Raw genomic sequence first — 22,103 nt, forward strand, 5'->3', positions numbered from 1 at the left:
CTACATTTTTTTAGATTTGCCTTGAGAGAGTCTTTAAACCTCTTTTGTTGACCACCAGCATTACATTTTCCATTTTTATATCAAATAATAATTAACATGAGTACCATCAATTTCATTAGGAACTAATTGCAACTCACTTATTCTGGGTCTAACCCAATGTTTGCTAATAATTACTCGTTTTTATTTTAGGTTGTTACCACTGGAGACCCTGTTCCAGATTATGAAGCTATGCCACATCGATTTGAATTACAGATCCTTGCTTATGACGAAGCTGGGGCAAATGACCTAGAAATACTGACAATCCAAGTGCTTGATATACCTGAACCTCCAATGTTTCTTGGCAATCTGAAATATCAAAGTAAGTCATTTGCTTGAAATAAAAAGAGTGCTTACTACACTACTGATAGCTCAGGTCCACTGGAAGAAGACTTCACCTACACCTGAAACACATTACTATTAGACTTGTAATAGTAAAAGATCTGCCCTGCCTTCACCCCCATAATGTTTCCACTGATCTGGTGGCCCCCCTCTTCATTCTGTTGAATGGGGCCTTGGACATCTGCCCCAAAGTCCCAGTCTGAAGGCACCACTAGGTTTGCATCTGCCTTGTGATTGGAAGGGAGCACACTCGCAGGCAGTGATTCATGCGCATTGCTGACCCAAGGCATTTTGCTGCATGAGACGACGGACGCCACCTTGAGTTCCTTGGAGGAAAGATGATATATAAATGAAATAATGATTTTAAAACACCATCTCTCCATTCTATGTGCAGAAGCTGATTGGATTGGCAATTGAATGCTATTTCAATGCTGATGGTAACAGGATAGCACACCTGATGGCTGCCGCCAGGTTGCAGAGAGTTGGGGGCAGGGTCCAAACAGGCCATGCGTCTCACACAGCTCTATCCTCCTAAAGAGGGGGTGTCAGAGGCTCAGGGGGAACAGCCAGTGGGTTCACAGTGCTGGCCCCCCAGCATTGCCTGCTTGATGTGGTCAGGGCCAGCTCACACATGAAGTAGCCACCTTGATTGGCAGAATCCTATGGGGCACCCGCCACCCGCCAGTGACTTCTTCCAGTGAGATCTCACAAGTTCTCATGAGATCTCACCAGAAGCCACCTGCAAAATGCTGCAAAATAATTGCCAAACCTTGGCACTGGTTTGGAGTGAATTAGACAATGTTGGGCTCTTGGGTGATACCCCTTGCTTTGAATATGATTTACTTAGGTTTTTTTGGGAGGTGCTTTAAAATGTGGGATTTTCACTGCAAAACTTTGGCACAGGTTTGGGGGGGGGTCCCAAATGTTAGGGTTTGTGGTTAATGAAGGGCAGCACCTTCCTGTTTTGCCTCTGGCAGTGAAACAATACGGGCCACCGCTGGAGGTGGTCATTTCATTCTGCCTAATGGTAGCGCTGGTCCTGTTCAAGGAAATACACAATGGGCACTTCTCTCTGAAGGCAAGCAAGGCATCTCCACATTGGGAGTTTTTCACCTGCTTTCACACAGTCCAAAACCATGTAATTTGAACTTTTGGAGCAGGTGAGGTGTCATGCCAACTGTACCCACTTCCAGCTTCCACAGATTAGCTCTGTATGTACGGAACCTGTGTACAGCGGCGTCGCAAGGGGTGGGGTGGGGGTGCAGTCTGCCCCGGGTGTCATGCCTGGGGGTGACTAAATCCCCCCCGGGCGGATCAGTGTGGCGGCGCTCACACCCTCGGCAAGCAGATTTTCCCGATCGTTGTGAAAATCCACCTGCTGTTCATGCAAATACACCCAGCGGGCGGCACTGGCCACCGGGGATGCACCCCCCGACAGGCAGTGCTCGCATCCCCGGCGGCCAGCGCCGCACACCGGGCATATTTGCATGATTGATGGGGGGCGCTGGCACCCCCAGGAGGATCAGCATGTCCCCGTGGGTGGATCGCCCCGCCCCCGGGTGCACATCATGTTTGCCACTCCGGTAGCCCAAGCAACTTCCTCCACTACTGCCTGTGTACATTTACATGTATGGTCTTACTCTGAATTAATCATTGGGTAGAGACAGCATACAATATATGCATACAGTACAAACTTAAGGAATGCTCTCCCTGCTTAAATGTGGGAAGCCCCATCTGGCACTCCCTTGATGTCTGTCCTGAGTCTTCTGTTTTAATTGCTGTGCTGTTTTAATGGGATTGTTTTAGTGCACATTTTAATTATGGAAGTTTATATTTTAGTCTTTTAAGGGAAATGTTTTATTTTGTATTTTAATTATGGAGATTTATATTTTAGTGTTTGTGTAATTGGTTTTTATGCTTGCAAACTGCTCAGAAGTCTATTTTTTTTGCATTAAGCAGTAAATAAATTAATTATTTTGCATTGCTAATGACCATGTAAAAAGTGAAAGAGAGAGCAAGTAAGATCTCCCTCTTCCTTCTCCTCCTCCACACATCCAGCCTACATGGTTTTGCCCAGCATCGGCATTAAGCCAACAGTTTGACTGGAAGTTAGGTAAGGTGTGAACAGTGAATCAAGCAGATGCATCAGACCACATCCTTTCACTGAGCACTTCAGGCACAAGAGTAGTCTATTGTGATTTGCTCAGTTGGTTAGAGCATGGAGCTGATAATGCCAAGGCTGCAGGTTCGATCCCCGCTACATATTCCTGCATTGCAGGGGGTCAGACTAGATGATCCTCAACGGTCCCTTCCAACTCTACAAACCTAGACTCTAGGATCTATGCTTTAAATTAATAGGTTTTTTAATGTTATGTTCTTGTTAGAACCTCCCTCCAGTTCTGCTGATGCTTACTAGAGACTGGTGGCATTTATGTAACATTTGGAACACTGGAAAATATAAGAGCGAGCACATAGTACAAGAATTTCTTTTACACTTACATACATCTGTTTTCTCTCTCAGCTGGAGGTGCAATAAACCAATGCTTACTTCTGAGTAAACATGCATAGGCTTCAGGGCCAGCATAAAAACACATTGGTGGACCCTCAAGCATGGCACTGCTGATTGGTCCCGGGCCAGAGCCAACCTGACCTGCATTGCTGCCACCCACCGTTGTGCCACTGCCATTGTACTGTGCTGCTGCCTCCACAAATCACCCCCCTACATTTCTCAGTAGGCACTGGACGACGGCAGCTCATGAAGATGGGAGCCAGTCTGACCCTTGGCCATTCTATGGCATCACCTGCCATCTTACTCATCAGGCAGTGCATTTTGAGCAATCTATGTAGAGCATTGTATTTTAGGCTATCTAAGGTTGCAGCTGGTCACCATAGATCAGAGAGGTGTGTTGGATCAGCTCCCATTCCAGAGTGCTGCTACCAGCCAGGGATATGTCCAAGGAAGATGGGTGACTAGTGGTCCCAGTATGCCGCAGCACCAAGTAGGAGGTCCCAGTGTGGTGGTCGGCAGCTGCAATACTGCACAGGAGCCCTGGTCAAGGTGGAAAGGGTAGTGATTATGGGCCCTTCTAAGCCCCAGTTGCCCAACCATGATAGCCCTTGAAATCTGGGCCCTGATAGGATGGTTCTTGTTAAGTTGTGGGCGAACATATCAGACGACACAGCGATTCTTCCAAAGCAGCTCTTTATTTGTAAGCTGGAACAGAACTGAACTGAGGAGCTCAGTCAGCCTGCTTATATAGAGCTCCACTAGAATGCAACAGTAACCATTTTCTTTAACTAGCCGATCACTGAACGTCACTTTCGATCCTTCATTTGCATAACTATCTACAGTATCCCCCTGCTGGCCCAGGGTGAGAACTTCAGTACATAACAGTTCTGTTAGTGATCCTTCACATGAATGAACTCTGCAAGGAGGGTGCAATTTTTGAGTATAGCTTCACATCCAGTGTCCTTTACACTGCATCTTAAAGCTGCATTTCCATAAACGCTTAACAGACTTCTTAAACGAAGCAGCAAGCTTTGCAAGCATTTTAAAAGCCCTTTATTGTGTTACACCTGAAAGATGCACAGGGTATTATATAGGCATCAAGTCATAATGTGTTCAGGCCTACTTACCTATATGCTTGCATAATATCTTCATAACCTCTTTAATTTAATGCACATTATACTTTCATCTCCACAGCTGTTATGATCTACCAATTTGAAGGAGCACCAAGTGGAAACATATACCAAATTAATGTAACCACTCCTGTAAAGGTAAGTCAATGTGAGTTTAATTTTAGAAAATTATGTTCTAGGAAATACAACAGTTAAAACTCTTCTCAACTGAATTCAGTAATCAGAAATGATCAAAAGCCACACAGCATATCTGAAACTTATTGCACTGAAGCACTGAAGTCTTTGACATTGATTGACTGAGTTGCTGTGATGACAAGCTGGGTGGAGGAACAACATTAAAAGTGACAATGGTCATAGTCCAGCTTTGGTGAGTAGGAATAGTTTTCAGTTTGACGGCGATTAAGATATCACACAGAAAACTAGATTGAGTAAAAAAAGAAGGTTCATTTTTCCAGATGTGTCTACATTACTGTGCAAATACCTTATAATTTTCCTCTTGATAGTAGCTGGAAGTTTTCCAGGTGTTGGGAAGTAACGACGTCTTCTTTTTAAAAAAGATGGTTAAATTCATTTTATAAAGTGTATTTTATAATGAGAAGAATTATAACAACAGATGAAAATTAAAAGAGGAAACGTGAACCATAAAATAGATACGTAGAACAAGTAAGGAAAATAACTTATGAGCTGGTATGCTTGGGTATAGTCTATAGTGCATTGCTCTGACTGGGGGGAAAATGACCCATAATAATAGGCTTTTAAGGAGATAAACTACTCTGATACACTTAAGTCTATCTGGTTTCCATTTTTGTAAACACCTGTAAAAGAACCTCCAGAATAGATTTCAGAACTGATTTATGGGGCATGCAATGGAAGGCGAGAGTGGAATTTCTGTTGCACAAATGGAAATCCTTGCATTGATGAAACAAATTGGTTGGATCCATTGTCTTAGTTCAGCCAAGACGTTGTCAGCGTTTTCTGACTTCCCAGAATCCAGACAGAGAGACATAATTGCCCTTAAGAATACCATTAAGGCCTGCTTAAACTATGATAGGGTTGCCATATTACCGACAGTGACAATCAGGACAGAAAAGATATTAAGCTTTTTTGGCAAAGTTGTTGAGCTATTTTTATGAAAAATTGGCAAAAACAGTACAGCCGACATGGGCTGCCATACATCCGGATTTTCCCCGGACATTTTTCCAATTTCTGCACAGACACTGGATTCCAGATATGTTCGAGAAATCCTGGACGTATGGCAACCCTAAACTATTAGTCAGTTTCTTGACCTAAGTTTGTTTCCACTCCATACCCAAACACTACCTAAGTAACACAACTAATAATGATTTTTTTGCAGGTCACACAACTATATATTAGGACCACATGCTTCTTTGCTTACCTCTTTACAAAGAATGTGTTTTGGTCTCCTTGGAATTCTTATCGCATCAGCTTCTTTCCCTACCCATCTCATGAGGGTTCGATGTTATTGTTTCTGTCTTGGAAGCAGGAGTTATCTCACGTGGGATTGTGTGAAGTTGATATTGGTTGTGGGCTTTTTTACTATACAGTATCTATTTTAATAATTTATATATTGCTTAATACAACAGTTTTTATGTGGTGTACAGTATGTGTGAAGATAAGATGTTGCACATGTGAAAAATCATCAGGGTTAAAATAGAATGAAGGTGATGATATAACACAGTGGGACCAAGGCAGAAATTAGGTATAACCTGGTGAGACTGCCCAGGCTAATTGCTGGAGGAATTATGGCTCTGTGGCATTTCCTATAAAGAAAACAGGGAGTGAATTACCAAATGGAGCACAATTCACTAGCCATTTGCATCTCTCTGATTCATACTGCACAACAAAGCAGTTCTGTGATCTCCCAATTTGTGTCATTTATTTCAGTATTCCATGACCCCAGCGTCACCACTGTTCTCTATTTCTGGAACTGGAACCATTTCTTCCTTGAAGGTATTTGATTATGAGAAAGATCCCCATAGGTGAGTACGTATTATGTAGGTAGTCCCTAAACGAGCACCTAACTTGGCTTTTTTAATCGATTATTGTTAGCAGAGAAGAGATCTGTCGTATGGAACCCACAATGTGACATTTTGGGTGTTTTGGTTTTACAGCTATATGTTAAACATTACGGCAACAGACCACCTTGGTCGGAATACCAGTGGGACTCTGATAGTCACTATCATAAACAGGAATGATGAACAACCTTATTTTACCATGTAAGTGAAAAATTCTAGGTGTATCAAAACAGTGTATTTTGGCTTTATACGTGGATAGCAGCTCACACAAACCACTCCATGCATAGCTGGGATAGATGAGTCTAAGCCCTGTCCTGTTTGTGATCACCTCATTAGCACCACCACCAGCACCACCACATTCAACCACCATCAGAAGGAGCTCTACCTATGTACATCTGTACATACATAGAACTCCTTTTGATATCCACTGAAAGTGTGAACTGTTGGAGTAAGGTGGTGGGTGGATGTGACCAGATGCCCTCTGCTCCTTCTGTGAATTCTTTCAAAACGGAGGAGGCATCTGGAACCGTCCCCTTTCAGTGTTAATGATCCATGAGTTTTGGATGGTTCCAACACAACGATTAACTAATTTGAGTTTTCTGCTCAATATTTGGCAGGTTATTTCAGTTGAGCATGTCAGGGCCAAACAGATTCAAGACTGAATTTTCCAGATATTTGTTGTTGTTGATGATGATGATGGTGTTGTTTTTGTTGTTACAAAAGCAGCTGTGAGGCATTCTTATTTTTATCAGAAAAGTGACACCCAATTCTATATTTGTGTTTACATATAATGACAATGATTAGCATGTGGGACGCATGCTAGACAGTGATTTTCACCAAATAATTTTGTTTGTCTGGTCACGATACTAGGACATATGGGATAGTGTTATGAGTGTGTCATCTAGTGTGGCACAAAAGCAATGGCGTAGCGTGGGGGGTGCAGGGGGGCCTGGCCGCACCGGGTGCAACATCTGGGGGCTAGGGTTAGGGGGCACAAATCCACGGGTTAGGGGGCGCAAATCCACGGGTTAGGGGGTGCAAATTACTTGCCTTGCCCCGGGTGCTGACAACCCATGCTACGCCACTGCACAAAAGTTACTTTGAGGTGTAAACCCCCTCCACCAGTTCATAAATGCAGCCTGGGCTTCTCATGTTAAAGTGTGCCATGGCACCCTGGGGTGCCTTGAATGATGGCCAGAGGTGCCACAGGCAACACTGGCCTCTGTCCCTCTTTCCTTCTCTCCTTCCTCTGATGCCCTCTTGCATCTCTGCCTCCCAAAGGCTTGCCCTGGCTACAAGCTCCACAAGTGAATGGTGCCTCAAGGGCTGGCCAGGGAGTTATTCCCAAGTCCCTATGGGCAGTGGCGTATCATGGGGGTGCAGGGGGGGCCGGCCGCACCGGGCGCAACATCAGGGGGGGGGCGCGCTCGCACTCGCAGCTCCCTGCCCCTTCTAAAATCCACGGGTTAGGGGGCGCAAATTACTTGCCTTGCCCCGGGTGCTGACAACCCACCCTACGCCACTGCCTATGGGGCACTGTGAAGGGGGCACCTATCTTTGGGGTGGGGGTGGAGTACAGCTCAGAGACCAAGAGCAGCAGTGGCAGCTGCCCTGAGGACTCCCAAGGAGAGGGAAGAAGAGACGAGACTGAGGGAACACTCTACAACAGGGGTCAGCAAACTTTTTCAGCAGGGGACCAGTCCACTGTCCCTCAGACCTTGTGGGGGGCCAGACTAAATTTTTTTTTGGGGGGGGGACGAATGAATTCCTATACCCCACAAATAACCCAGAGATGCATTTAAATAAAAGCACACATTCTACTCATGTAAAAACACCAGGCAGGCCCCACAAATAACCCAGGGAAGAATTTTAAATGAAAGGACACATTCTACTCATGTAAAAACACACTGATTCCCGGACCGTCCGCAGGCCGGATTGTTCCGGATCCGGCCCCTGGGCCTTAGTTTGCCTACCCATGCTCTACAAGGAAGGGTGTTCTAAAAAGGGTGAGAGGCTGCCAGCTCTGCAGGCAAGGGGTGACACAACTGGGCTCCTGAGCCCCACAGGGGTGTCACAGAAAGAATGCAGTTGGTCAAGGGGGGCGTGGATGAAAACCTCTGTATTAAAGCATATTGCTCAAAAAGGATGCTTTGGGCCAGAGAGAATTCTGCTGCATCTCAAAGGAGACAATCTTCCAGTCATAGGTTGTACGATATGGAGTAGTGCAGGCTTTTTTTAGATATCCAAATGTCAGACACATAAACTTATTTTGGGATGCCATGTATGTGAAATTTAAGGTGCTCATGCAGTTGCTTGACAGACAAGGATCTGGGGGCTAGGAATATTTATATTTAAGTATCATTTAATGAAAGCTTTTTTACCCAATTTTTCAACTGAAAAGCTCCCAGAGTAGCGTACAAAGTTCATTGAGAATACAGTAATAAGGTATTAAGGCTCCAGTACTTTGGCCACCTCATGAGAAGAGAAGACTCCCTGGAGAAGACCCTGATGTTGGGAAAGATGGAGGGCACAAGGAGAAGGGGGCGACAGAGGACGAGATGGTTGGATAGTGTTTTCGAGACTACCAGCATGAGTTTGACCAAACTGCGGGAGGCAGTAGAGGACAGAGGTGCCTGGCGTTCTCTGGTCCATGGGGTCACGAAGAGTCGGACACGACTAAATGACTAAACAACAACAACAAAAAATAAGGTATTGGGAACTTCAAGTTCGTGGTTCCCATAAAACTATATTTGTTGAATAAGTTGATCTTAATAAATGCATCACTAAAGAGTATGATGAGAATAATAAGCTCTTGGTGGAAGAGGAAACATACACATCACAACGGATAGCCTAAGTGTTTTATTTTGCTACCATGTAGAAAAGCTACTACATGCATCTCAGAATTTTATGCTCAAGGTACGTGTAAACATCTTGGCTAGACTACATGAACAGAGAATAATAACACAGACAGCTATTTTTATTTTTATTTTTATTTTTATTAATAATAATTTGCATGCCGCCCTTCATCCATAGATCTCAGGGCAGTTCAAAACATAAAAAACCTGTGAATAAGAGAAAAGTAAACTAAATAAATGCAGGCCCTCACATTAAAATTGGGGTTAAAAGTGAGTCCTGGTACTAGAAAATCTAGATTTTATTCATTTATCATACTTTTTGTCTAAGGCACTCAAGGTAGTGGTCATGAATCTTCACAACAACTCTGTGAGGTAGGTTAGGCTGAGAAATAGTGGCTGGCTCAACGTCACCTAATGAACTTCACACTGGTCACACTAAAGAGACAATAATCTAGAGTCTAGATATTTTTAACCCAAGATGCCGGTTCTCTTTTATACAAGGAAGAGCTGCTCAAACATTCACATCTGTGGCTTCATTTTCTACAACAGGAAACAAAGAGCTTTCAATATTCTAGAAGAAAGTCTACCGGGAGACATGGTTGCCAATGTAACAGCTAAGGATCCGGATGATGAGGACGGTGTTAGTAGTCTTCGCTTCAGCATCATTCCTGAAGGGATTCCTTATTTCTCCATAGATACAGGTCAGCATTTCATTTTACGGATTTCTGAAGGATTTGGAATGGCAAGAAACATTGTGGGATACGGAAGGCAAATTCACTGAGTAAATGTTGAAGGAACTGAGTTTGTTTGGCCCAGAGAAGAGTGGGCAAGAGGAGGGTCATGATATCACCTTTCAAAAATCTGAAGGGCTGACATAAAGTAAAGGGACCCCTGACCATTAGGTTCAGTCGTGAGCGACTCTGGGGTTGCACGCTCATCTCGCTTTATTGGCCAAGGGAGCCGGTGTTTGTCCGCAGACAGCTTCCGGATCATGTGGCCAGCATGACTAAGCCGCTTCTGGCGAACCAGAGCAGCACACGGAAACGCCGTTTACCTTCCCGCCGGAGCGGTACCTATTTATCTACAGTGGTGCCTCGCAAGACGAAATTAATCCGTTCCATGAGGCTCTTCGTATAGCGGTTTCTTCGTCTTGCGAAGCAAGCCCATTGACAGCTTAGCGGATTAGCGCTATTAGCGGTTTAGCGCCTTTTAGCGCCTTTTAGAGGCTTATCAGCTTAGCGGATCAGCTGATAAGCGGCTTAGCTGCTTAGAAAAAGGGGGGGAAGGGAAAAACCCCCGCAGGAACTCGCAAGACATTTTCGCCTTGCGAAGCAAGCCCATAGGGAAATTCGTTTTGCGAAGCGCCTCCAAAACGGAAAACCCTTTCGTCTAGCGGGTTTTCCGTCTTGCGAGGCGTTCGTCTTGCGGGGCACCACTGTACTTGCACTTTGATGTGCTGTCAAACTGGTACGTTGGCAGGAGCAGGGACCAAGCAACGGGAGCTCACCCCGTCGTGGGGATTCGAACCGCCGACCTTCTGATCGGCAAGTCCTAGGCTCTGTGGTTTAACCCACAGCACCACCCACGTCCCAAGGGCTGGCATAGAAGGGGGCAAAGACATGCTCTCTCTGCTGCATCAAGGGGCAGGAAAAGATCTAATGGGCTTACATTACAGGAGACAGTAAGGGTTTTGCTTGAACCTTGGCAGAAATGTCTTAATAGAAAGAGGAGTTTGGCAATGGAACCTGTTACCTAGAGAGGTGGTGGTGGGCTGTCTCTCATTAGAGGTCATCAGGCAAAGGCTGGCAGCCAACAATTGAGGAAACTCTGGTGTGTTTTTTTTTAATGATATTTATTGAGGTTTCAAAAAAGGATTACAAAAATAAGAAAAAGATAGAAAAAAGAAACAGAAAATACAAAATACAGAAAAAACAAAAGCAATCAAAAATAAATCCATCTTTCCATGCTTTTCTTTCATTTACTTATTTCCCATACCTCCTCACACCTCCCTTTTTTGTATTCCAGTTCAGTTTGTTAATTCAGCAAATCCTTTCCCTCTTTGTTTTTATCTTAATCCTTCCTCTTAATATATTATATCTTTACTTTCTCGCCTATTTACAATCCATTTTCACATGCTCCTTTATAGCATTACTGCTAAAAACCACTTAATTTCATTCCGACATCATTCTAACATTCATTAATTTTACAATATTTCTGTAAATAGTCTTTAAATTTCTTCCAATCTTCTTCTACCGACGAGGAAACTCTGGTTTTGGCTTTCCTACCATGAGTAGTACCTTGGGCTACGTGGCCCATGAAACTCTCTCTAGCTCTCTATGATTTTGTTCTACTTGCTTCTCTACAGTTTGGAGGTAACCAAAAAAACCTGTGGTTTATCATTAAGGGAACAAGTCACAGTGAACTTTGGCTTCACATGGTCAGTGCCCTGTTCCTCCTTTGCTGCAGTTAGGCTTTTTTAAAAAAAATTTAAAATCCCAACCTTCTATTGGAAGCAATAGAAATATTTTCCCCAAGTCAATTTGCCATTCATTGGGTATTTTTCGGTGTGGGGACGGAGATAATCATAGCCGTGGGGTGGAGGGAACTCTCCCTTCCCTGTGTTCGTTGACCTCCTGCACCGAAACCCTACATGCAATTAATTTAAGGGGAAAAGCTGCCATTTAGTTTCTATTGATCTCTCCTACCGACTGAAGCAAGTGCTGCTGATTCTAGAATGTCTCACAGATCAGAAAAACTGGGAGTGCATAACTCTATATTTAGAGTAGAGTGGAGGAATTGGTGTTTGGAAACAAATGTATGTAGGATGTGGAACACCCTTTCAAAATAAAATTCCTAAGTCACAGAAGATATTTGTGCTGCACACAATTGGAAATGCTTACAGTATATTTCTTTCTCAGTAACTGGTGTGCTTCTGGTGGCTAGAAGAATAGACCGAGACTCGGACCCATTGCGAGAACATCCCAACATTACATTGATCATTCGTGTTGATGATAGGCCTAGCGGTGGACAATATGCTGAAACAGAAATTGTTGTAACTATTGAAGATATTAACGACAAACCACCAGAATGTGACAAATACAATTACAGGTATTTGTATTTTTGCACTTTTATCAAATTCCACAACATTTGAGCAAGTTTTCAGAACAGATTATATCTCCTGAATCTTTTTTAGCACAGGGTTTGTGCTAAAAGTTATGAAGTTGTTATTGTAATTTATTGCTAGAATAAAAACCAAGCCCCACCAAAACATTAGGATTAAATTATTTTCTTAATAAAGGCCGCTCTCCAGTACTAGCAACACTATCCACTGAAATATATAAATTCAATAAATAATAGTAGTAATAATAATAAAATGGCAAAATAAAATCCTTATAAGAAAATGTAGTAGGATAGTTGTTATATATGTATATATTTAAAAATCTTGTCCTAAGTCACTGCCAAAACTTCTTAGGAAATTGTTAAAACTTCTTAGCAAATTTTGCCCTCTTGAGCTCTCCTGCCTTTTTGGCTATCTTCTCTTATGTTTTCCAGCTCCCACAATGCTCCTTTCTAAATGCCAGCAGCTCATATTTCATCCCAGGACGTATTTTAGATTTTTCATAATCAGACCAACTTTCTGCTTTTCCCAAAGCAGCTGTGCTTTGTCATTTTTTTAAATAGCCAAGCTCCCCCCTCCCCCACCAGAATGTTTATAGACATTCTGTGACGTCACAGTCGCTCTGCCAAAGGCTAGAGTGGACTCGCTGACAAACAACAAAGGATAATGGATTTTTTTATCCCATGCAGTGGCGTAGCGTGGGGGGTGCAGGGGGGGCCGGCCGCACCGGGCGCAACATCTGGGGGTTAGGGTTAGGGAGCGCAAATCCATGGGTTAGGGGGTGCAAATCCACGGATTAGGGGGCGCAAATTACTTGCCTTGCCCCGGGTGCTGACAACCCACGCTACGCCACTGATCCCATGTACAATATTAATTTGGCCTGGAATAAGGATTATCAGTTATTTGTGCCTTTCTTTAAAAGGAGAGAGATAAAAGAAACAGACCGCCCTGGAGAAATAATTCTTGATTTGAAAGATTACTGTCGTGACTATGATGCTGAGTTACAAAACCAGCTGTTTAACTTCACTGGAATGTCTGGCGTTGGAAGTAGCAAGTTCACACAGGATCCACCTGGTTCTGGAAGGATCAAGGTCAGCTTATTATTGATTTATTCTCAAAATATTTATTTACTAAATTAAGAAAATTTAGATCCCCCAGAGCTTATTGCTCTGTACAAAGAGGAAACTAATATTTTTTTTAAAAAATCACAAAATGAATGGGAACAGATATGTAATGGAAGTAACAATTGCCAGAACAGCAGAGGCAACCTTAAAATACTAGAAAGTAAAAACGCATTTAGAACTACTGGTTCTCAAAGCAACCTGGCATAGAATTATCAACACAGCAATTAAAATTAAAGTATAACTAACATAGGCATCACTAAAACCAAACGCTGCACAGAAAATAAAGCAACAATACAGTTTCTAGAGTCTCTTTCTAGGTACTCAAATGCCTTTTTTAAAACAGGAAAACCTGTAAGTCAGGTGGACCCTGACGATTGTACAGTTCCAGTACGCATAGTTTGGCTTACTGTGTCATGTGAAATAGTTCCTCAACTGGAATTGTTGTTCTTCCAAAACAGGAAGTATGCATATGGGTTTTTTTGCTACAGTTTTTTTTGCATAAATGAATTACAGGAAACAGATCTAAATCACAAAAGAAAGCTCTGCTAGTGGAGGAGAATTTCTGTGTTACTCTTCAATAAAATATTTGTGTGCAGCATGTTTAGTCGTTTAGTCGTGTCCGACTCTTTGTGACCCCATGGACCAGAGCACGCCAGGCACTCCTGTCTTCCACTGCCTCCCACAGTTTGGTCAGACTCAGGTTTGTAGCTTCAAGAACACTGTCCAACCATCTTGTCCTCTGTCGTCCCCTTCTTCTTGTGCCCTCAATCTTTCCCAACATCAGGGTCTTTTCCAGGGAGTCTTCTCTTCTCATGAGGTGGCCAAAGTATTGGAGCCTCAGCTTCAGGATCTGTCCTTCCAGTGAGCACTCAGGGCTGATTTCCTTCAGAATGGATAGGTTTGATCTTCTTGCAGTCCATGGGACTCTCAAGAGTCTCCTCCAGCACCATAATTCAAAAGCATCAATTCTTTGGCGATCAGCCTTCTTTATGATCCAGCTCTCACTTCCATACATCACTACTGGGAAAACTATGGCTTTAACTATACAGACCTTTGTCGGCAAGGTGATGTCTCTACTTTTTAAGATGCTGTCCATGTTTGCCATCACCTTTCTCCCAAGGAGCAGGCGTCTTTTAATTTTGTGACTGCTGTCACCATCGTGGGCAGCATACAATAACATAATAGAAACTATAAAACTGCTACCGGATAACACTTAGAAGCAGCATTAAAACTGGATACCACTGTAATCAACATCCACCTTATGCTACATGCTAGAACATCCTAGCTAACAAATAGGTCTTCACCTGGTGCCAAAATAACATCAAGGTTGAGGGTTGTTGAGCCACCCCAAGGAGGGGTGCCACAACTGAAAAGGCCTTCTTTCTGGTTGCTTCCCAACTAACTTCAGATGGCGGGGAACATGGAAGAGGGGTTTGAAGTTGATCACAAAGTTTAGGCAGGTTTGTGTAGTAGAAGATGGTCCTTAAGGTAGCCAGGTTCCAAGGGCTTTCTAGATACAGTGGTACCTCGGTTTAAGAACACTCCAGTTTAATAATGGTTTGGTTTACAAACTCCACAAAACCGGAAATAATGTTTTGGTTTGAGAACTTTACCTCGGTCTACGAATGGAATCTGAATGATAGAAGGGCACCGGCGGCGGGAGGCCTCATTAGGGAAAGCGCACCTCCGTTAAAGAACGGTTTTGGTTTAAGAACGGATTTCCAGAATGGATCAAGTTCGTAAACCGAAGTACCACTAGCAATTGCTAGTATTTTGAATGGTGCCTGAAAATGGACTGCAAGCTGGTGTAGCTGTTGGGAGACCTGACCGAGTATGATTCATATAGTCAGTCCCAGTTAGTAACCAGCTGCATGTTGCACTGACCGATGTTTCCAGGAAGTATTTAAGGTTAGTCCCATATACATTGCAATAGTCAAATTTTGAAGTTACCAGGGCCACACTACTTCTGTCCAGGAGGGGTCACAAGCTGGTGGGAAGAGGTTGCTCAGGATCGATAGAGGCAAACTTTCATGAGTAACTGGTGTTCCTGAAATTCAATAATACTAACCTTTAAGAAGCAATCCTAAGCTCCTGGGAAGGGTAGTTGAGGAGGCCTCCCATACTACAGATCTCCATCTCCAAGCCCCACGGGTGGAGAAGGAGCTTCACCTCTGGGCGGCGTCTTGTTTTGATGGCGGAAAACTTCTCACCACCTCTCCACTGCTTGTGTTCTGACAAGGGAAGAAAAGGAATGTGTTGGGGTGGATCAGGGAGGCCTTTAAAAACAGTTCCAGGGAGCAATTTTTGAAAAGAATAACTGTTATGTACTGAAGTTCTCACCCTGGGCCAGCAGGGGGATACTGTAGATAGTTATGCAAATGAAGGATCAAAAGTGACGTTCAGTGATTGGATAGTTTGTATGCAAATGAAGGATCAAAAGTGACATTCAGTGATTGGATAGTTTTAGAAAGTCGCAACAGTTACATTGTTCTGGAGCTCTATATAAGCAGGCTGACTGAGCTCCTCAGTCCAGTTCTGTTCCAGCTTACAAATAAAGAGCTGCTTTGGAAGAATCGCTGTGTCATCTGATATGTTCGCCCACAACTTAACAATAACCAAGTACAAAAAGTGGGGCAGTTGCTCCCCATCTACTTCCCTGTCTAGTGTACATTCAGCAGGGCTTAGGAGGTAGTGGTCATTCTGCCATGAATTGTCCTCCCTCTCCCCTTTCCATTGGATTACAGTCATACCTCGGGTTGAATGTGCTTTAGGTTGAGCGTTTTGGGGTTGCGCTCCACGGCAACCCAGAAGTAACGGAGAGTGTTATTCCAGGCTTCGTCGCTCGCACATGCGCAGATGCTCAGAATGATATCACGAGCATGCGCGGAAGCAGCAAAACGCGACCCACGCACGCGCAGACGCGCCATCACGTATTACGTTCCATTCAGGATGTGAACGGGGCTCCGGAACGGATCCTGTTCACATCCCGAGGTACCACTGTACTCTGTTAAGGAAATAAACCTTTCCAATGCAGCTTATCACTAAAGTCACAATACAATAGTAAAATCGCAATAAGCCACAAGCAAATAAAATTCTCCCAATTTTTATCCAGCTGATAGGAAATGTGGATCTTGAAAATGCAACCGATGGAGCAGAGAAGGAAGAATATACTCTGACCACTGAGGTGCAGAATATTGCTTTCCCATACTATGCCAGCAAGTATCTCTTTTATTCTTCTTATATATTATTTTTATTTTTAATTTTCCTACATTCTTCTTCTTCTGAAGGAACTGGTCTCTTTAAAATAGGATTTGCAACTTTAAAACAGGATTTGTTTCATCCTTCATCCTCCCCTTAATTGCTATATTTACAGATATTATCTACATTTATGTCAAAATACAACCGGTCAACGAGTTTAAGCCAGTATTCAGTGATGCTTCGTATGTTTTTAACGTGTCAGAAATAGCAGCAGGTAAGTAACAACACTTCTTTCTGAATTGTACAAGGCTGTAGAATGTAAGTATACTCCAAAATAATGTCCGATTGTATGGGGCCATCAGCCACTCATCCTTTCAAGCAAGTAGTCGTGCTGTGCTTAATGCTGCATTCATTCATTTTAGTTAGTAAGTTACACAAACACACACACACCAGTCAAGTGTTTGCCCCTCTCTGCCAAGCAGTGGCAAGAGCCCATAGGGTCCCAGGCACTCAAGACAGGATCTGTGCTGCTTTGGAGAATTGAAGGCATGGCGGAGAGTGTTGTGGCTTTAAGGAAAATGGTTTATTCACCTACAGTGGTGCCTCGCAAGATGAAAAGAATCCGTTCTGCGAGTCTCTTCATCTAGCGGTTTTTTCATCTTGCGAAGCAAGCCCATTGACGGCCTTTAGTGGCTTTTAGCGGCTTTTAGCGGCTTAGCGGATAAGCGGCTTAGCGGCTTAGAAAAAGCGGGGGTAAAGGGGAAAAACCCCGCAGGAACTCGCAAGACATTTTCGTCTTGCGAAGCAAGCCCATAGGAAATTCGTTTTGCGAAGCACCTCCAAAACGGAAAACTCTTTCGTCTAGCAAGTTTTCTGTCTTGCGAGGCATTCGTCTTGCGGGGCACCACTGTATTTGCACCTTCAGTCTGCATGAAGGGAGTCCAGATCTTACTGCATGGTCATTTCAACCAGCCCCCTCCAAAGATGCATCTCAGCTCTTCTTCCTGCTTCTTATTCCCAACACACCTTGGCAACCTGTTCACATCTCAGGGTGGTGGTGGTGGGGAGAGTTCTCTTGTATTGCTAATAGCCCTCTATTGTTCTTTTGATAGCCATAGCTCAGCCAGGTTGGTTTGTATAAACCAGCCCAGGAATTCCTTGCCTGGAACAGCTCTGCAGCTTGTACTTTAATCCATATCCCAATTGATCAAAATCCCAGCATTTAGTCATTTCTAGGGTTTAGTGGGGACCCCCCCTAAATCTATTGCAATAATGGTTTGTGAAATATACTCGGAGCCGAGTGCGGATTTCATGCTCTTTATTCAGCTCATAGTAGCGAGGAATGCTAGTTCCCCCAAAATGTCTGCTTTATATACATTATTTACACACTGGGCCCCATGTGAGTGGCTAGATCCGGGATTCACCTGTAGACCAATCAGGATGCGGATTCACTTCTACCTGAAGTTGGATTGGGTGGCTCCTGCGGACCAATCAGACTGCTGCATTCTGGATCCTATTCAACTCAGTACATAACACCTTGCATAAAATGGTATAAAGCTAGGGTTGCCATATTTCAAAAAGTGAAAATCTGGACAGAATTGGGGGGGGGGGCATAGCTGTTGAGTTTTTTTTAATTTTTGGCCATAGTTGTTGAGCTTCTTTGCAACACACACACACAGAGTTTTGAGCTTTTCTGCCCAAATGCTCTTTACAGGGGCCAAATCCCAGATATTTCCAGGAAATTCCAGAAGTATGCCAGCCCTAATAAAGCAGAGTTTTCCACTCTGGAGAACCCCCAGCCCATGGCCCTAATTAGACCTGCCAATCCTTCCCACTTGGGCCAGGAGACCACTTTGGCTAAGCCACACCCACCTGCCCTACACGTGACATCATGTACTTTTAAAAGAGTTGCCAAGCTGTTCCATGGATTAGGGAGGTGGTGAATGGATTCATGATATCACAAGCTCCAGGACGCAGGAGACCTCCGCAAGCAGATCCTCCTCATTCAAACCTCCATTATGCTGCGCCACCATTTATAAAAGGAGTTGCCTCAAAACACCACGGTTTACAAAGCAGCACAGCTTCCTCTGCCAGTTTCACAGTGCATGAACATGTCATATCCACCCTGACAGAGAAATCCTATGCGTATTCATTCAGAGATATGTCTCACTGTGTTTATTGGGGCTCATTCCTTGGTAAATGTGCTTATGATTCGGAAAACAGAACTATTTGTAAACTAGAAAAATGGAGGTGGGTGTGGAGAGAGGCACAGGAGGCCCCTGTAACATGGTTAGAACCGCAGCAAATTCTCCTGGATGTAAACCGTTTGGAAGCCATTTTACAAATAAGCCGTATATAAATAAATAAACAATAGTGGGTGGTATTCAACTAAGTTTTACTCTGAATGGGACCCATTGAAATGAATGAATATGACTAAGTTAGGTCTGCTAATTTCTGTGGGTCTACTTTGAGTAAAACGTAGTTGAAGATTTATTTATTTACTTGTCAAATTTATAAAGCTTTCCATCACCAAACATTCCCTAGGCAGCTTACAGCAGAATATTAAGAATGCAGTTATAATAATAATGAAAACCATCAATAAGAAAAGCAGTTATGGAAACTGCTGAGGCAATCTGCAAAGTCCTTCGCCTTTAATATTGGAAATATATTTCCCTCCAAGATGTGTGTGTTTCAAATGTTGCTTCATTTCAGTTTATTCCAGAATCGGACAAGTGATTGCTACAGACAAAGATGTACCATCCACCGGAATATCATATTCAATTTCAGTGGGAAAAGGCAACCCTAACTTCTCAGAAATTTTCTGGATTGATCCTACAGGGGGCTACTTGACAATTATAGCTAGATTAGACTACGAAACATGGCAGAGTGCCATTCTCATGGTGCAGGCCTCTGACAACAATGGCGAGTTTGCAACTGTGCCAGTGAGTAAGATGCTGGCTTTTAGGCCAATATCTCTACTTCTAATATGTGCACTTTTCTTCCAAGTGTCTAATAAAAACAATAGGGCTTGCAAGGCATTCCAAGAGTGCAGAGACATGGGGGTTTTCTGAGCCAGATGAGTTTCATGTTTCAATTTTCACTATTCCATTCCAAAACTCAGAGCCATCCTTCATCCAGACCTGACAGCTTCTGGACGCTGAGTCAAATGGGACCTCCTTAGCAAAGGAAGTTGGTTCCACCTAGCGAGGACTCTGAGGCAGCCTCTATAAAGGGCTCGCCATCCTTGCACTCAAGGGTTCCAACATATACCCTTTGCCACATGCCTACCTTCCCCTTATGCCACAGCAGCTCCAAAAACAACAAAGACAATAGCAAACCTGAAGAGAAATGGTCAGCTGAAGAACGGAGTGGTCACTTGGCAGCCTGACATCTTCACTAAGGTCTGCTGCTGAGGGATGAGACCTGACTTAAGTGCTAGCAGGATTGAGTACCCCACATGACAAGTAGGCTTCCCATAAGGAGAACCCCTCATCAACCTCTGCTTGGCTGGAGCTGGTATAACACCTATCCTTTCTTTGTCAGCTGCTCTGCTGCTATTTCAACAAATGCTCTGGACCCTGGTTCCCCCATCTCCCTTGTAGGCCTGTGACTCCATCCCACCTGCTCCTGTTTGCAGAAATGGGACACTCCTTGTTCACACTGTTTGCTCATTGGAATGGATAAACAATTATGAAAGAAACCCTCTCCTGACATCTTTTAGACCCATTGAAATTAATGAGCCTAAGTTAGTCATGTCTATTCTGAGTAGGACTAGTGTTGAATACCACGCAATATCCCTAAAAGGTGGGTGGGAGAGGATCAGTTCTTGCCAGTGAGTATAAAAAAGTAACCCAGCTTAATTACAGGAAAGGTGGTTTCATACACACACCCTGCTCCCTTCTTTTAGGTGACAGTGAATGTTCTTGAAGCAAATGATGAGCCACCAATCTGCAGTCCTAATTCATATTTGCTGAACATCCCAGTAGACCAAACTTCTGGCAACATTGCTGGATTCCATATTACATGTGTGGATCGCGATTCAAGTCCTAGATCATTCCGTTATTCTTTTGATTCAGGTAATTTACTTTTGAATTTCCCTGTGTGATTGTTTGCTAGCAGTCTTTAATAGAATCAAGCGTGTATTACAACCAAACATTTCATGTGGTTTTGATTGCATATGACGTTGGTTCCCAGGGCCAGTCCTACCTTTAGACAGAATGAAGCAACTGCCTCGGTCAGTGGATGCTGGAGGGTGGGGCAAGGAGTAGTGCAAGAGGTTGGAGGACAGAATTGTGTGGGCTATGCAGCCTCCCTAAACTAGCCGGCTGCTCTCAGGTATGGCTCTCAGGTACAGTGGAGGATGCTGTTCCATCATCAGTATGTGCTCTGGTCCATGATGATGTAGTCAAGGGAAGATAATGGCCCAGGCAACATGGAAACCATTAGGTCCAGAAGCAGATGAGAAGGTCAGGACACCTTGGATAGGGATCAAGGTGTTGGTTCAGAACCACAATTCCTGATCTTGCAGCTGAGCTAGAAATTACAAATTTTCTCAGCATAGCAGCTGGCAGAGACTTGGTTGTCTGAAACATACATCAGCTGTAAGGGACAGAGCAACGTAAGTCAATGGGGAGCAAAACTTGTGCATTGAGATTTCTATGCAGTAACCACCAGGTTAATTGGAAATGTCACAAATCCATCCATGCTAGAGATTCAAAATCAGAATCTTCCTTCCTGTAATTTGCTACTCGTTTTAATCTGCAATTTTACCTTGGCTTTGTTTTAGGTAATGTGAATAACCACTTCGCTTTCTCACCAAATGCTGGCTCTAATGTCTCGCGGCTCATCCTTGCATCCCCTTTTGACTTCGAAAGCGGCTTGGATAAAATTTGGAACTACAGGCTGAAAGTCTTCATAACAGACGATAACCTACTGTCAGTGGGAGACAGAGCTACAGTCCGCATTGAAACTGGCACAGTGACTCTAACCATCAACGTCATCCCAAAGCCAACCACAGAGGCCCCGACAACAGTAAGTGCTCTTGTGTGCTGAAGAATGCAAGTCCCTGTCTGTGTGGCATTAAGAGACATCAGTAAATATGCCTCTTAATAAGTGGAATCTCTGAATTCCCCTAGGGGGGATGTGAAAAGCCTGGGCCCACCTCTTCACAGCTTCTCCACAAAGTAGTTTTCCAGTGAAACGATTTGTTGACTAGGAGTGTGTCATTAACGCTACCATTTTGAATTCGGGTTGGGAACCTTTGTCCGTGTGTGTGTGTGTGTGTGTGTGTGTATGTGTGTTTGAATCTGGCCCTCAGGACTCTCTCTCAGTCATGCCTCCACCCTAGCCACGCACCGCTCTGAGTATTTTTGCATGCCTGGGGTGTGTCCTTGAACTGTGATAATGTCTCTTTCTATCCTCAATTCAGGGAAACGAGGTGGGGAGGGCTTGGTTGGTTGTAAAAATGAAAAATTTATATTTCTCCGCCCACTTTTGCCCCCAGAAGGTTGCCCACAAACCAATATGGCCCGCAGGTTGCAAAATGCTCCCCGCTCACTTCTTTAGAAGTCTCTCTATCTATGACAATCGTTGAGCTAAAATAAACCATAGTTTCTAAACACATCCACAAAGGCTGCAATCCTATATTCATTTGCTTGGGAAGAAGTCCCATTGACCCAAGGGGTTTACTTAAAGAAACTAACCCCCTGCAATTCAGGAATCTTTTGCTCAATCCCACGGTCCTGAGATTTAAGAG

General features: G+C 43.7%; 1 protein-coding gene across 1 annotated transcript in view; it reads left to right on the forward strand.

Moving 5' to 3' along the window:
* The window catches only part of CDHR3 (cadherin related family member 3), a 29,851-nt gene that overhangs the window by 2,751 nt on the left and 4,997 nt on the right, over positions 1 to 22,103 (forward strand). Inside the window, exons 3-14 of the mRNA XM_081929272.1 lie at positions 190 to 358; positions 4,082 to 4,155; positions 5,923 to 6,017; positions 6,150 to 6,254; positions 9,458 to 9,609; positions 11,827 to 12,016; positions 12,949 to 13,117; positions 16,263 to 16,488; positions 16,524 to 16,622; positions 19,061 to 19,290; positions 20,256 to 20,424; positions 21,135 to 21,379. Coding sequence (XP_081785398.1) covers positions 190 to 358; positions 4,082 to 4,155; positions 5,923 to 6,017; positions 6,150 to 6,254; positions 9,458 to 9,609; positions 11,827 to 12,016; positions 12,949 to 13,117; positions 16,263 to 16,488; positions 16,524 to 16,622; positions 19,061 to 19,290; positions 20,256 to 20,424; positions 21,135 to 21,379 — 1,923 coding nt within the window. The remainder of the gene's footprint in view (positions 1 to 189; positions 359 to 4,081; positions 4,156 to 5,922; positions 6,018 to 6,149; positions 6,255 to 9,457; positions 9,610 to 11,826; positions 12,017 to 12,948; positions 13,118 to 16,262; positions 16,489 to 16,523; positions 16,623 to 19,060; positions 19,291 to 20,255; positions 20,425 to 21,134; positions 21,380 to 22,103) is intronic.

Source organism: Podarcis melisellensis (assembly GCF_964234715.1).
Source record: "Podarcis melisellensis genome assembly, chromosome: 10".
NCBI classification, from domain to species: Eukaryota; Metazoa; Chordata; class Lepidosauria; order Squamata; family Lacertidae; genus Podarcis; species Podarcis melisellensis.